The sequence below is a fragment of the Poecile atricapillus genome, chromosome W, assembly GCF_030490865.1.
Source record: "Poecile atricapillus isolate bPoeAtr1 chromosome W, bPoeAtr1.hap1, whole genome shotgun sequence".
NCBI classification, from domain to species: domain Eukaryota; kingdom Metazoa; phylum Chordata; class Aves; order Passeriformes; family Paridae; genus Poecile; species Poecile atricapillus.
The window spans coordinates 6,591,459-6,608,232 of NC_081288.1; the positions used below are offsets into that span (position 1 = coordinate 6,591,459).

Sequence of the window (16,774 nt, forward strand, 5' to 3'; positions counted from 1 at the left end):
ATACAGACTGCCTGCAGAACACTGCTCTTGTGTGATGGATAACAGCTCCCAGGAGCAAGGCAAAGCACTTGCTGACTGAGGGGTTAACACCATTTCTCTCAGCAACTTTGGATGCACACAAGGCTGTTTTCCATCTGTGCGCCTGGCTCTTCTCTGCATGCCGGCTGGGACATCCCTGCACAGTGCTGGATTGCTTTTGCTTTGGGCTAAAGAGAAGCAAAAATTAGAACCATAGAATATCCTGAGTTGGAAGGGACCCACAAGGATTGAGTCCAGCTCCTGGCCCTGCACAGGACAGCCCAAGAGTCACACCATGTGCTTGAGATGCTACACAGGTTGAGTGAGTGGGTACCAGAGCAGGTCCCAGTCCTTGGACAGGAAATTCTGCCAGTCATTAACACAAGGAGAAGTGAGACTTTATGTGCTGTTAGATAGCAAGGAGCTAACTAGAAAGAGAGTTACAGCATTTGTGCATAGTGGCATGTCAGGATTTTCAGAGAGAAGTGCAAGACCAGAAGGAAAAAAAGTAAAGGCATTGAAGGAACGAGCTGTTAGGTTGAGCAGTTTATTAAAGGCAGCAAAAGCTCTCAGAAAGAAAACACACCAGAAAAACAAACATATTAAAACAAGTATTTTAGTAACAGTAATGTTAGTTTAGATTTAAAAAATACTGTGATTTAAGTAGATAATAATAGATTAGATTTAAAAAATAAAGTTCTGAACACAGTAGTATTTTGAATAAACAAAGAAAACAATACTGCATTTTTATTTTTTTGCTTTTGTTACTGAAGAAGGTGACGTAGAAACATTTGTTCAGCACACCTGAAGTGGTGCATCTGTGTCAGTATGGACTGAAGAAACCTACTGGACCTTTTATCAATCCCCAAAACAGTGGCCAGTGGCTTAGAGACGAGAGGGTTTGCTAACAAAACCTGTAATTTAATGAACTCCTCAGAAAAGTATGGCTAAAAATCTGAACAAAGGGTGATTATAATAAACTTCCTGAAGCTTAGCTACTAACCCAGCTATTATTTGGAGATTATGATCTACAAGTACACTGCCAGGCCCATTAATTATGGGCATTTGTCAGACTTTAAAAGAACTTTAAAAGGTGAAGGTAATAGTTATGGAGTTGCTCATTAATATTTGTTAAATTATGAGTTTATAAAACTGGAAGAAAAAACTTTTCTAAGCTCTTTCAGATAAGGAAAGCTATTGAACAAAGTTGTTTAGGTACTGTAGCAAGGTCTTGGCTAAGAGGATTTCTTAGGGAATGCAAAGTGCAATCCAAAATATAGATTGAAAGTTTTGGAAGAGCCCTAATGCTTCACACATTTCACATTCTCTTTTGGTAACTTAGCCTAATACAGGAAGAATTCAAGCTTGTGTATCAGATCAATTATACAGAAAGAATATGTACTATTTTTAATTTTCATATCTAAATCTTGCAGTAAATTCTGATGATCCTGCTTTTGTAGACCACTCGCTATTTTATCTGGGAGCTCTGTAAGTGTAATACTTGTTTTGGTGATTGTGGGATGATATTGGAATAGGTTTTCAGGTTCATTTCAGAGAATCACAGAATCACAAAATTCCAATTTCCAATTAGGTTGGAAAAGACTTCCAAAACCGTTGAGTCCAATGTATGGCTGATCAGCACCTTGTCAACCAGACCATGGCACTGAGTGCCACACACAGGTTTCATTAATCACCCACAGGGACAGTGACTCCACCACCTCCCTGGGCAGTCCATTCCAATGTCGAATCACCCTTTATGTGAAGAAATTCCTACCGACGTCCAATTTAACCCTCCCCTGGTGCACCTTGAGGCCATGTCATCCTGTTGCTGGTTAGCCAGGAGCAGAGCCCGACCCCCACCTGGCTACACCCTCCTGTCAGGGAGCTCTAGAGAGTGATAGCGTCAGCCCGAGCCTCCTTTTCTCCAGGATGAACAATCCCAACTCCCTCAGATGATCCCCATGGGACTTGTGCTTCAGACCCTTTCCCAGCTCTCTTGCCCTTCTCTGGACATGCTCCAATGTCCCTATGTCCTTTCGCCCCTTGAAATTAACACATCCGTCTATCAGTACGAGTGGATTGGGCTGTTAACAAAACACTTCGGTACCAAACCGTGCTTTTCACCTGCCACTGCTGTGCCAGCAACATGACAGAAACGCCGGAGCTCCCGCGGCCGGGGTGAGTGAGGGGCGGGCAGTTTCCCGCGCTCGGGCGGGGCTGAGGTGTGGCGGTGAGGGCCGTGCCCGCCCCTCGCGCCGCGCGGAGCACTCCGGGAGCGCGGTCCTTCACCGCGCCGGCTGCCCGCCCTCAGCCTGATCCCGCCGCGGCGGCCACCGCTGCCCGCCGATCCCGCCGCTCCGGCTCCCCTCGCCTGGGGAAGGGCGCGGGGGGCGCTCCGTGAGGGCGGTACCGCCGTGTCCCCCCGGGCGGGGAGGGACGGCCCGTCCGCAGCGCGCGTCACGTGACAGCGGCGACAGCGACGGTGACAGCGCTGGGACCGCGGCCGGGCCGCCACCGCCATGGGCAGTGAGTGCGGACACAGCCGGGAGGGAGCGGGCCGGGACCCGGGGTGGGGGACAGCGGCCCCGGGCAGCGCGGGGAGAACGTGGCCGGTGGCCCGTGACTGGTGATGAGGCTCCGGGTGCCGCCGCAGGCAGGGCCGGGGGTGCCGAGCAACCGCTCCCCGCACAGGGTCGGTGCTGCCGGGCACGGCGTGAGGCCGGATACTGCTTCGTGGTGGGATGTCCTGTTCCACTCCAGCCCTACTACAGATATATACACACTATATACTCTGTAAAAACGTATGTAGCATATATACCCTATCTACTCAGACATATGTGTATATTAGTGTCTAAAGGGCGGGTGTCAAGAGGATGGACCAGGCTCTGCTCACTGATGCCACCCAATAGAACAAGAGGCAGCGGGCAGAAACTGATGCCCAGGATCTTCCACCTGAACATGAGGAAGATCTTCAGTCCTGTGCAGTGACGGAGCACTGGAGCAGATTGTCCAGGGAGGCTGTGGAGTCTCCCTCACTGGAGATATTCCAGAACTTTCTGGACACAACCCTGTGCCATGTGCTGTGGGATGGCCCTGCTTGAGCAGGGAGGTCGGAGCAGATGAGCCACTGTGGTCCCTTCCAGCCTGACCCATTTCATGATGCTCAGATATCTTGTTCATGGCAGAGGTGTGCCAGCCTCTGTGGAGTGAGGTGCACCTTCCAACGAGCTGTGTGAGGGCTTGGGATAAATAGAGGAGACATATATCACATTAGAGTGTAAGTGTAACATGGCACTGCAACCAAAGTGTTACTTTCAGTGTAATAAATGCATTCCGCAGTGTAATAAATGCATTCTCATTGAAAATGAACCAATGGTGGTTTTTTATGCCTGTCCTGGTGTGTCAGGGCTGGGAATAATGTTCAAGTTTTGGAGGGCAAATTCCCCACCAAGCACATATGCTTTGATTTTTCTTTTTTTTTTTTTTTTTTTTCTAAATCGATTTCATTTTTTCCCCCAGAAGAAGAGCTCAAACTGTTGAATTTTTCTGTGTTTTAAAGGGGAAACTGAGAAGAGAGATGTATTAAAAGCTAAAAATAAAATCCCCTGAAGTTCCAATTAGAATAAGTGTTCCACTTATTTAAATTACAATTTCTAAACATCTTTTAGCAATTGAATTATTTTTTCAGCTAAATACTTCAGTAAACACAAGATTCTAATCTCTTCATGGATACCTTTTGATGTCAGTATCATTCTGTGTTTAACTAGCACAGACTGATACTAGGTCATTTATTTTTAGATGGAATACAATTCAGTTCACTTCTGGTGATACATACAGCACCACTTCTCTAAAATTATTCCAGCTGTGGAAAAAAGAATGGGCCAAATCTGGTTAGAACAAGAATTAGAACAATCCTATTTCACATTTTTGCCCTGTTTTCAGCTGTTTTAAGAAGAGGGTATTAGTTTTCAGACAGCTTTGGAAGCTAAATAAAGTTCTGTGAAGTTTTATGAATTCATAAATATTTGTTAATATATTTTTCTCTCTTCTTTTGTTTGTTTTTCTGGAACAGTAAAATTTTTAGAAGTTATTAAGCCATTCTGTGCAGTGTTACCTGAAATCCAGAAACCGGAAAGAAAAGTGAGTACCACATTATGTTCTTACTTTTATTAGTTCACAGAGGAGGGAATATTGTCATATTCTAGTCCAGGCCCCAATATAAATACATACAGTGGGCCCCAAAGTAGAACATACTCTTTGGAGCAGGGGAAACCCATGTCAAGGTAAAACATTACTGTGATGATGAATTCTGGGCACCCTTCTGGTAAGTTGTTCCCTTTGGTAATTATGCTAACTGATTTTTAAAAAAAATCTAAATTCTAGACTAAGTTTATTTAGTTTCAGCTCTATACTAGGACAGAGTCTTCAAGCTTTGTTTTCCTGTGGATCCCACTGTTGGCTTTGAGCTGGCTTGGAAATTATACTGTATTACTTGGTATATTACTTGGAAAAGGATTGTTCTGTAGATCAGGAAACACAGATTTAATTCTCCCCTTCCCACAAAGTATTTCCTACACCCATGGCTGTGTTTGACCTTGCTGAAGAGGGACAGTGGTCTGTGGTACAGTTCAGGTAATTGCCCAGTTCAGCTTCTGGATGTGACATTTCTCTTTGATATGAAATAAATGAACTCTCTTCATTTACAGCTGATCTCTCTAGTCCTCTAGCCCTTGAAACTCCTCCCATTTATTGGGTTTTTCTAGATTAAAAATAGGTAATTTCTACCAATCAGAAAGAGACCTGCCTCATCCAAAGAAAACCCCAACAAAACATCATTTTTGCTTTCAAAACTCAAGCAAGCACATATTGCCCATGTGACAATCTAATTAGAGTAACAAATTGACTTGTCATGACAATTGTCATGACTTCCATGAAAATTCCTTAAGAGCTAAATGTTGGTTTTTATATTCTTTAAAGCAAAAGCTTAACTGGGAACCTGACACCATCTCAGAGAATTCTCTTTGGTTAATGAGAGGTTCCCAAAGGTTAGGACTAGATGCAGACGTGTTTGTGCCAGTGACTGTAGCTGAGCCTGCCAAATTGAATGGAGAAGATACAGTAAAAAATCTTGATTATGGCCCTCTGGAACTGATTTTTTAAAAAGACTGGATTTACCCCCTGGCTCATTGCTCCATTTAGTTGTTTTCCAGCATCTTTTAGCTTTAGGACAGGTTTCTAAACAGCTCATTTAGGTCAGTAAAAGGTGTTTCTAGAGCAGGAATCTCCAGAGCCAGACCCCCATGCTAAGGCTTGGATGCACCAGGTTTGGTTGGCAGGTGCCCATCTTCGTTTCTGCAGTGGGGAATCTTAGTGCAATTTTTTTGTGCTAATTTATGTCACATCTGTGATTAGTTGGTTACAGCCATCCTGTTCTTGTCTTGTGACATGAGTGAGAGGAGAAGGCTGACACAAACCTACAGATACTGATGTTTCTGTAAAGCTCACTGGTAGATGTTATTTGCCAGTGAGAAAGGGGGGCTTCATCTGTCCTTGTTGTCCATCAGCAGGTGAAGGATGCCAGAGAGGTGCCAAGATTCCTGTCCTGTCTATTTGGGTCACTTTGTCTTTACTGCTATTTAGGTCGCTGTCTAGACAATGGCTGCCAGTTGCCAGCTTGGTACAAATTTAAAGTGAAAATGTAATTTGGAACATCTTTCCTAGGCTGAAGAGCCCTTTGACCATTTTCAGCCATGTTCCTTGCTTCTGTGTAGTTTATCAAGTGATGTGTAACTACATGTAACATGTGACTAATTCTCTGTAATTTATCGATTTCTTGAAAGCTGTCAAAGGCAGATATGACCAGTAATGGTTTTAGTGGATTGGTTTAAGGCCAGGACAAGAAATTTAGATAACCAAATAGAAAAAGAAATTAATTTTCATTAAACATGTATTGGTTGTTAAGTGAAGATGATGTTTTGATTCAGTTGGGCTCTCACTGAATCATTTTGCCATTCTGATGGTTGATGAAGAAAGTGGTTTCTTCTGTCTCTAGGGAGTGTTGCTTTTGTGTTTTGGACAACAAAAGTGATTGCTACTTTTGTAGTTAGTAGAATGGGCTCATATTTCCCTCATGCACAGATTTGTTAAGTAGAACACATTGTTCAGAGCACCAAGATGATAATGCTCAAGTCCCTTCATTTTCACATGATTTAAGAAAAATGTCAAAGGAAGAAAATGTCCAATTGAATCAGATCAGATGGTGAAATTTACTGTGTCTGTGCTTGTTAGCATTTGCGGCTGGAATATTTTGGTACCATTCTGTATTTTGCCATTCCTGGCATATGGATTTGGATGACTCCTTTTTCTTTTTTGTCATCTTGACTTGTAGAGACTGTTGTCCCTGTGAATAACTGTGATTTGGGTGATACAGAATTCCTCTAATGCTCATGTTCACCACAGTTACAGAGCAATTTTACCAATTCACCAATGCCTCTGAAATCAAGTTTAACTGTGAGGCTGTGGAGATAATTTGGTTAAGCATTTTTGGTTTTAGAAGCCTGTGCTTAAAATCTGAAATTTGAAGTTCAGACTTGGTAAAGTGGGTCGGCACTGCACAAGCTGTCTAACACAAGCTATTGTTTGCATTTATTTGCTGTTGTCACTATTTTTCTTTTTATAACTGTGCTGTAAGTATTTTTAGCATCTGTCCTCAAAATTTTAAGACTGAGGCAGTAGCAGGAAATGAATTAGATTACCTGGATTATTTTGCTTCTAAGTGCATGGTTTCACTTACAATGATGTAGAATACATTCTGGGTTTTCTTTTGCTTGAGGACCTGTGCTGATGCTGCACTGATTTGTAGTTTTCTCATTTGTGGGTGCTCAGTACCTATTAAACCAGGGATTAATCCTTTTTCTTGTTACTTCTCCACAGGCAGATTCAGTGGTTGGAGGCAGAGAGCTCCAACCATTTCTGCTGTATCTCTCTTATGTGTTAGTTCATGTCATGTTTTAGTAGCTGCTGTACACTTGTCTGCAGTGAACACACTTAACCCTCAGGTTTACAGTCCCTGGAGGAGAGGTGGGAACTTGAACGTAACCCTGCATCTCCACTCTCTCTGCTCTCTTCAAGTGCATTTCTTTCTATCTCATGCTTTGAATAATCCTCTGGCTCAAACTTAAATCTTGTGATTCTTCTCTTCTTGCACCTGGCACTAATTAGAGGCACCTCAAATGTTGTGCCTTTGAGATTCTCTTCACTCAATTAATGGCTAGTGGTCATTGGTCTGGCATTCTTTTTAAAGTAATACATAACGTACATCAATAAAAATATTTTGAAGGAAAACAAAGAATATTTCAAAATCATTTTGTGGCGTATGTCCATGAATGTAATGATGAATTTAAATCTTCCTTAAACTTCCGTTTAAGAACTTAATTCTAAATATTTTAAATTTCTGTCAAAACTCGTGGTTTTTCTGGTTTTAATCACGTGTCTTTAGAACAGTTCAATCCATCTAAAAATTTTATAGTGTTTTAATTTAATAACTTCCAGGCTTACAAATCTTCTCTTGAAGCCTAGAGCACTAAATACTGAAGATAAGTTTTTTGCATTAATCTTTCATGTTTGGTCTGGTAAGTCCATGATTTTAGCCATGCTGTTGCTCTTCTGTAAATACCCACAGTATTAGAATACAGTAGATAAAATATATTCTAGTGACTGAATGTCTGCCAATCCCACATAAGTTACCTTTGTGTCTCGCTCTAAAATCTGAAATCATATTAAAAATAAATTCTAGTGAGGAGTGATGCTTTATGGTTTGGTATCTTTGCATTAAATTCTGAATGATTACAGCATTTAGTACTGTTGTGAGAGTGCAGTGGAAGTTCTACATACAGTTAGCATGTTCATGTCTCCACTCTGTTCTGTAGATCCAGTTCAGAGAGAAGGTACTATGGACAGCCATCACACTCTTCATTTTCTTAGTGTGCTGCCAGGTAGGTATTGATGTTGTCTGTGGTAAGAAAATGTGTGTTCTGTACATAAAAAGTACCCTGAAAGCATGAGACATTCTTGTTTCATGTGGGCCTACCAGTTTCAGTTTTTGTGTTAAAGTATTTAAAGTTCAGTTCAAAAAACCTGGTTCTCTGAAATAGTCTTTAGTGTTGATCATAGATGTGTTTAGAAACTAATGCTTTATATTTAGTCAGAAATGCATAACTTTTTTTCTTGTTACAAAGGCCTTATGAAATGATGATAGGGGCTGCAGGGCAAACAGCCAAGGTAATTATTTATTGAGCAGCATAAACAAACCGAGCAATACAATGTATTGTTTACCCTCTGTTCATAGCTACATTTAAATTTTAGCACTCACAAGCGTGAAAACTAAATCAAAATTTAGGAAAGTCTTTTTTAAAAAGACTTTACCAAATTCCTCTTCAACAAGCTGATGGATTGTAAAGATTGCAGGAAAATGTTTTTGTGAAGTGTTTAAGTTGACATTCAGAACTTGTTTTTTTGAATATCCTGGTAAAGTTGTTAACTAAAACCCTTCCAAAATGCCTGTCTTTGTAAACATTTATGTGATCTTTATTACTCATAGTTGTAGGCGTTCCTAGAACCTGTGCTTGGCTTGGAAACAGAGGAGGGTTTTTTTGTTTTTCTTTAAAGAATACTTGGATACTGAAGAAAATATGAATCCATGTATTACTTGATATACATTTTTTAGAATTTATAGACCTCTTGGAAGATTCAAAATTAACTGTACATTTCAGAATCAGGGTTTTTAGCTTATGTTTATTAATGCAGCCATTCCAGACTGCAGAGCAGTTGTTTAATTGTTTTTGATTTCTGCTCTGAAGGACTGTTTAAAGGCTAAAACCCAGCTCTTGTACTTATCTGTTTTTTGGAAGGAGGAAGTGGGACTGTTACTAGAGCTAGAAGAACATACAGTTTATCTGTTTACTAGCAGCTGGATGTATGCATAATTAGAATTTTGCATATATATATATATATCTATATATATATATATATATCTATATATGTGAGAGATTATAGTAGTTGAATAAGGAAAACAGATGGTGCAGACTAGAGTTTCCAGAAATTGATCTCTAAGATTGCCTGGATTCCTAATCTACTGTTTTGGTGATTAGGAAGAGTTTTAAAGAGCACAAAATCCCTCAATATTGACATATAGAATATTGTAAGTTTTGTATAAATGTCTCTAGTATTGACAGTTCCATTTGGGATATTTCAAAACATATTTCTGTCTCTAGAATTTCAATATTTTAACTTCTTCTTTATAGGGTTTTCTGCTTTTTCCTATGGAAGGGTCTTAGTTTAGTCCTTTGAATTATGCCTCAGTTGGAGAATTAAAAAAGATGCTGTCAATGCCTCTGGTGTAATTAAAAAAATTAACAGTGTAACAGTTGTATCATTACATGTTACAATTTTGTATTAGTGCATGATAATTGTGTGTGTCTGTTTAATGCTGTTGTGCACTTTGGCAGATCCCTTTGTTTGGAATCATGTCATCAGATTCTGCAGACCCCTTCTATTGGATGCGAGTCATTCTTGCATCAAACAGAGGTTGGTACTCACTTCTTTCTCTGTTTTCTATCGGGATAAACAGACCAAGATTAAAATAGTTGGCTGTTAAATTGCACACCACCCAGATGTCAGGTTGGAACACTTTGTAAAGTTCTTAACACAGATGGAATTGAAATTGGTACTTGAGCAGTGCTTCTTGTTAAGAATGGGATTTCTTTGAGGTGCAGATGAGATTAATATTGATTCACAAGTTTTGGGATGATTCCATTCAGGATTTTAGAGCAGTCTCTTTCTAACTAATATACGGAACATGGAATCTTCTGACTTTCCAGTTAGGAACTGCACTAATGTGTAGTTATGAGGGTGTTGATTAGGAAATGCTTCACCTGTGCACGTCAGTTATACTTCATAATAGTTTGGCTGTGTTATGGGTGATTAATTTTCTAGGTTGGAAAGCTAAAGGCAGAGATGATTAAGCATAAACTTTAGCAAAACCAAAGTAATGTATTTTAGAAGAGTAAAGTGGAACATGACCAAATGTGTAAGATTCAAACTAATTCTAGAAGTCTGAAACTTAAGATGGGTGACCAGTCATGCCTGACTCTAAATGAGGACACTGATCTCATCTGTAGCTTGGAAAATTGGCTGGAAGTAAGAAAATCACTGGAACCCTCTAATGTGAAGGTACTGCTTAGTTAGGAGTAGGAAATTTTGTTAAACCAGGGAAGATAGTAAGGTAAAGAAGTTTTCTAGCAGTGTATGATACTAAATATGCTGTCCACTACCCAAACAGAATGGTAACATTGGCCAAGAAAAGGCTAGAGAGACTGAAAGCAATAAAAAGCAAAAGTGGCAAAGTGACTTTTCACTTAAGTCCCCCGACTAGAAGTCATTGGAGGATGTGAGATGAATGCTGAAATTTTTGACATCCTAATTTTCTGGCTGCTTGGAGGAATAGAGATTTCCATGATGTAATATTTAACATGGAGACTCCAGGATACAAGTATGAAAGAACCAAATTATAATAATTACTTTAATGCTTTCCCTCTTTGAATTGTATATGTTTGGGAGTTGGTATCACACAGTGACACAGTGCCAGTGAGCTGGCAGAGTTAAGAACAGCTTTGTTTTAATAAGAACTAATTTAATCCTAAACTCTCAGCTATAGCCAGTGATTCCAAGGGCAGTGTTCTCATAAATTGTGGATCTGCAGCATATTTTTGTGGTCTGCAAAATTAAACTTTTGGAAAATGTGACATTGAAGCTCTGACAGAATAAACAACCAGGGACAAGATGCTGTCCAGGGAAAGGTTCCTTAAGGATATACCAAAAAGAGAGCTTCAGTGTGCATTGGCCTTCAGTGTTAGCATGGTTCCACAAAAATATTTGTAGTTAAAAGCACGTGGGTTTTCCATGCTGTCTTCAAAATGACAGGTTTTAACACAGCAGCTTTTTCTGAGGGCAAAATTGTTTTTCTTTTGTCATACCTACACAGGAGGATATATATTGGAAGCATTATTAGAAATATTCATTACAAGTCAGGAACCTTAGATCTAATGCTTTAGGAGAGTTGCTTGAATGACAATTGTTTTAATTTTTTTCTTTCCTAGGTACTTTGATGGAATTGGGTATCTCACCCATTGTGACATCAGGTTTGATCATGCAGCTGCTGGCAGGAGCAAAGATCATTGAAGTTGGTGATACTCCAAAAGACAGAGCCTTGTTCAATGGAGCTCAGAAATGTAAGCACTGTTCCAATTAAAATTACTGAGTGTGTTTTTATTTTTGGGAAAGCAGCCTGCCTAAGGGATACTAGATGTGAGATTTCTTTGGTAGGTGATTTCAAATTTTTTTAAAGGATTTGCTTTCTCTCTTGTTTTAGTATTTGGGATGATTATTACCATTGGGCAAGCCATTGTGTATGTTATGACTGGAATGTATGGAGATCCTGCTGAAATGGGTGCTGGAATTTGTCTTCTTATTATAATTCAGGTTTGTAAAGAGCTATTTTGTGTGTAACTGAGACTGTTTTGAGACAGTATAGCTGGAAGGAAAAATCTTTCTGTGTCTGGATGACTTCAATTTATTTATTTTTAATGCTGCAAAGCATCATTATTTGTATCTGTCTAGATATAAGAAATTCTAAATATTCCATAAAGGAGGAGGATGCTGGGATAGTTAATATCAAAAGTATTTCAGGTAGGAGTGGTGCTTAATTGAAAATGCAGGAATTGATGGACTTTAGAAATGTTGGCTGCTCTTCAGTGCTGTGGAGGAATTCTCAATAAATGGCACAGCTGGAGCTTTGAGATATTCTCCTGCAGAACAAAACAATAAATGCACAAACTTAAACATCTTTTTTAGAAAAAAAGTTATTACTGAGTAATTTGTTTGCTGTGTCTGCCCTGAAAATGGCACAGACCTCATTGCCAGATGAGATGTGCAGGCCTTGGTATGTGAGAGGTCAGAAACACTGCATGAATGACATGTAGATGAAAGACTTAATGATCAATCTTCAACATGATGAAAATACTGAAGCAGGGAATTAAAACACAGCTCTTGACTTGATTTATTCTTGTTTCTGCTCAGTTTTGTTTCTTTTCTCACAGCTGTTTGTAGCTGGTTTGATTGTGTTGCTGCTAGATGAGTTGCTACAGAAAGGTTATGGATTGGGGTCTGGTATTTCCCTGTTTATTGCTACCAATATCTGTGAAACAATTGTCTGGAAAGCTTTCAGTCCCACGACCATCAACACTGGCAGAGGTATGTGTGCTGTTACAGTCAGTCACAACATGTTTCAGTGGGTGTAAACTGCACATAAACTATCAGATGTTTATTGGATGGCATTTTAAAGAAAAAGTTCTAATGTGTGGTGATTGGCTCCTAAAGTCAATTGTCCAATTAACATTGAAGATGAAAATGTCTGACTTACATGGAGATTAATACAAGTTTTCCTTTGCTGATTTGAAGGGCAGCAGTTAAAATGGGACTTCAGGTCCCTTGAATGAAAATTTTTGCATTTCCAAACTGAGATCGTTTTGTTTTAGCATCAGTTAGTCCATGGAAATAGAGAAGATAGGAAATGCCGTACATTCAGGGGTGTTTTTTGTGATCCAGCTGTTGTTTGTGGATATGGGATGCTTTTGTAGTTGATGCCTCTGAATTACTGGCTGTTCTGAGACCCCTGGAATAGCACCTTAAGATACAGCATCAATAAATTAACTCGTTTACTACTTTCATTTGAGATCCTGAGCCATGCTTTTAGTTTTGTTTCATTTGAATTTAATTCTTAGTAGTTCTGTTGCATTTTTATTACTGTTTTTCTAAAAGCTATTTTTCACCTTGTTTATTACTTTTTCCTTCTGAACATCCTCCTGCTCCCAGAAAAGAAAGGAAGAGAGTATTCTTTCATGTGTGTGACTTTGATGTTTTTGTTGGCTTTTTTTTTGTTTTTCTAACCAGGAATAATGTTTTTTTAGATCATTCTACATTTCATAACCTAAAAAAGAGTCCTATGTTGTGACATATTTGTTATAACAGGATCCATGTCCTATAGTATCAGATTTTCTGTGTGTCATACATTTCCAAAAGAAAGATACTTTTTAAAAAAAATGTTTTTAATTTGGAGATTAACCTTTCTTCCATTTTTTTGCTTCATGCAGGAACAGAGTTTGAGGGTGCTGTGATTGCATTATTCCATCTCCTGGCCACACGAACTGACAAAGTCCGGGCTTTGCGGGAGGCTTTTTACCGACAGAATCTGCCCAATCTCATGAACCTGATTGCTACAGTGTTTGTGTTTGCTGTAGTCATCTATTTCCAGGTAAAAGTCCTCAGAGCAGCTCGGCAGAGGTAGAAGTGCATGTGGACCCTGGATGCTGCAGTCATTGGGAAAAGATGGGAAGGTTTAAGCCAGAGTAACTGAAATATCTCAGAGTAATGAACTCTTTTTATTCCAGTGTTGTTATTTCAGTAATTATTACCTCTGTGACAGTAAAGCCATAAATTTTTACAGCCCGGCCTTCTTGCAATCAGTGTGTAAATTCACATTCTGTGGAATGCCATACACTTGATGAGAATATTTTTAATAAAATGGATTCTGGTACTGCAGTGGTTGCATCATACCAATAATATTCTTAATATTCATCACTGACTGAAAAGAATAGTTTTGGACAGAGTTGGAGAACTTTGCTTCTTTGGGGCGTGTAGCTTACTGGTTTTCCCCTAATTTTCTTGAAACATTTAACTAGTGTTTCTTTTTAAATCTATGTATCTACTAAAATGAACACTAAAGGAGGATCCATACTGAGATTTTGGGGGTGGGGGAGGCTAAAATATGGTTTTGTAAATTTTTTTTTCAGTTATTAAATCTGAGTTTTGGGGGAAAAAAAACCCCAAAACGACAAGGTTTTCAAGTTCATGTGGCTTTTCTTGGGTTGACTCTAAAGATCGTGCCCCAGAAAACTACACAAGAGCCTGCTGGTAACTGGCTGGTTCAGTTGGAAGCATTACAGGCTTTTATCAACCCCTAATTTATAAAATGTATTTTACAGCAGTACCAGTTAGCAGATGAGAAACCATGTTTATGTGGAAAGAATGTAATACAACCAAGCAGTAATACTTTTAAATCCTTAAAATTTGTATTCCAGACTGTAGCAGAAAGGCCTTTGGGCTTTATTGTCTCAGATCTTGCAGTCCTTATTTATCTAGCAAGGGCTGCACGGTCAGGAATAGCTTTGGGGCATACTGGGAATACCTTGTGTCTCAGAAGTGAACATTTGTGTGCATTTGTTTCGTTTCCCACAGGGATTCCGAGTGGATTTACCCATCAAGTCTGCGCGATACCGTGGGCAGTACAGCAGCTATCCCATCAAGCTGTTCTATACCTCCAACATTCCCATCATTCTGCAGTCTGCCTTAGTGTCAAACCTCTACGTCATTTCCCAGATGTTGTCTGTTCGTTTCAGTGGCAACTTCTTGGTGAACTTACTGGGACAGTGGGCAGTAAGTGTTTTATCACATTTTAGCTGCATAAGATTATTTGAATTTTTACTTTGATGTAAAACCTTGGTATTTAACCAACTGGAATACTTACTTTTTAACATTTGCATATAAAAGCTGTTTCAAACATCAAAGAGGAATTCCTCTATTAATACAGGATAGGAATGTGGGAAGTCTGTGAAAAATAATTTATTGCCTTTTTCTTCCCCTCTCAGGATGTCAGTGGAGGTGGCCCTGCTCGCTCTTACCCTGTTGGTGGCCTGTGCTACTACTTGTCCCCTCCAGAATCCATGGGTGCAATATTTGAGGATCCTGTCCATGTAATAGTTTATATAATATTTATGTTGGGATCCTGTGCATTCTTCTCCAAGACTTGGATTGAGGTGTCTGGCTCATCAGCAAAAGATGTAGGTGTTCTACCTTAAATGATTTTCAAACAGTGCTTCTGGTTTAGAATTGACCAGCTATTGACTGATCAGTTTATCCCAGTAAATATCAAGTGACTGTGAAACACTGCAGCAGTCTCATAAAATAATGGTTTTTTGCAGGTTGCCAAGCAACTCAAAGAACAGCAAATGGTGATGAGAGGCCACAGGGATACATCAATGGTTCATGAGCTTAACAGGTAAGGAAATGCTGACTTCCATCTGGATGGTGAAGAGTGCTGAGGAAGTGTCAACTAGCGCATAGATTGTTGGAAAAATCTGGTGCCTGTTTCCACTGCAAAAGGGAAGATTCTTCCCATTCAGCTGTTGCCTTTCTTAGTTGTGTAAAAGAAGTTAGAGATTAACCTGGACTGTCTTTACTTTTATAAGTGACATAATGAGGGATTTTGAGTTGAATCTCTTCCATGTTTATAAAAGAAAGATACCTTGCTTATTACTTTTTACTTTCCTGTTTTTTGCTTTCTTACAGATACATCCCTACAGCAGCTGCATTTGGTGGTTTGTGCATCGGTGCCCTTTCAGTACTGGCTGACTTTCTAGGAGCCATTGGCTCTGGCACTGGCATTCTGCTTGCAGTCACTATTATTTATCAGTATTTTGAAATATTTGTAAAAGAACAGGCTGAAGTTGGAGGAGTAGGTGCATTATTTTTCTAGATGTCCAAATATTTCATGGTTTTGAAAGGGAAAGTATTTTGACAACATGCATCATTTAGTCTAATAATGCTATTTTCTTTTTACTTGTTTTCAAGTGCTACGTGTCCCATTACTGTAATGGGCATTGAGCGATGCCTGTGTGCAGCATTAGTACCAGCTGCCTTAAGAATAAAGTTTACATTATCTTGTTTAAGTATTATCTAGTGTTGCCTGTAATGCTGGAAACAATTCATCTACCTTGCTGTTCAGACACTACAGTGAGATGATAAAATGTATCAGTTTGAGTGCAGTAAAGTCTTTGCACACAGCAGTAAAGTGTTAAATTAATTTCCCTGTCCCTAATAGAAGAAAAAGATACCTGAGTTCAGATGGCTACATGCCAGTATTCCTGACAAAATTTATTTGTATCTGTATTTTACATTAATTTTTTATACTTTTTTAACTCACATTTCCCCACCACTGAACTCAGCACTCCTTATTCCTTTGCTGTGCCTCCACCCAGGCACCTTTCACTGAGCTCTGAGGGTGGGAAGCAAACATTTTACCGGCGGCTGATACTCATCTCACCTGTGAACTGGTTCTGTGGTGGATCTGCTGTGGCCAGGGCAGTCGGGTTCGTGCCCCAGGCCTGCTGTGGGACAGCCTGGCAGCCGCTGTCACGCTGGCAGGGCGGCCCAGCCCAGCAGTTCTGTTCAACCATGTACTTGTGAAAACTGTGCCACTGAAACTTCATGTCCACTTTGCTTTTGTGAGTGTAAAGAACGAGGCCTGGTTCCTAAAGCAGTTCATAGGAGGGAAAAGGGGGAACGGGGAGTTCCTGCTGAAAATTTGTCGCACTTTACAGCGGCGATGTAACAAACATAAGCGTTAGACAATAAACTTATTTAATTAAACTCTCTCCTGTGTCTTGTCTGTGCCAGATGTAATTCATGTTCAGTCTTTGGTAATTTCTACAATGCCTTGATAGGGAGATAGGTCTAGAAGGCTCCCTTTTTTCCTCTTTATTTTTTTTCTTTCTAGAATATAATTCTGATTAATATTTAGCAGTCACAATTAAAAAAACAAAAACCTCAAGATTCCTCCTGTTAAAGTCATTGAGCTTTTCTG

General features: G+C 39.7%; 1 protein-coding gene across 2 annotated transcripts; it reads left to right on the forward strand.

Annotated features, from left to right (window-relative positions):
• The first annotated feature begins 2,264 nt into the window (after positions 1 to 2,264).
• Positions 2,265 to 16,560, forward strand: LOC131592046 (protein transport protein Sec61 subunit alpha). 2 transcript variants are annotated; one of them, XM_058863291.1, is made up of 13 exons: positions 2,266 to 2,544; positions 4,091 to 4,158; positions 6,952 to 7,098; positions 7,947 to 8,012; positions 9,525 to 9,603; positions 11,175 to 11,306; positions 11,447 to 11,556; positions 12,174 to 12,327; positions 13,227 to 13,387; positions 14,371 to 14,568; positions 14,781 to 14,972; positions 15,114 to 15,190; positions 15,481 to 16,560. In XM_058863291.1, the coding sequence occupies exons 5-13, from the start codon at positions 9,543 to 9,545 to the stop codon at positions 15,665 to 15,667; spliced, it is 1,272 nt and encodes a 423-aa protein (XP_058719274.1). In that variant the 5' UTR covers positions 2,266 to 2,544; positions 4,091 to 4,158; positions 6,952 to 7,098; positions 7,947 to 8,012; positions 9,525 to 9,542; the 3' UTR covers positions 15,668 to 16,560. The 2 variants fall into 2 exon arrangements, with proteins under 2 accessions (XP_058719273.1, XP_058719274.1); XM_058863290.1 differs by lacking the exon at positions 6,952 to 7,098 and having other exon boundaries at positions 2,265 to 2,544.
• Positions 16,561 to 16,774: the final 214 nt, after the last annotated feature.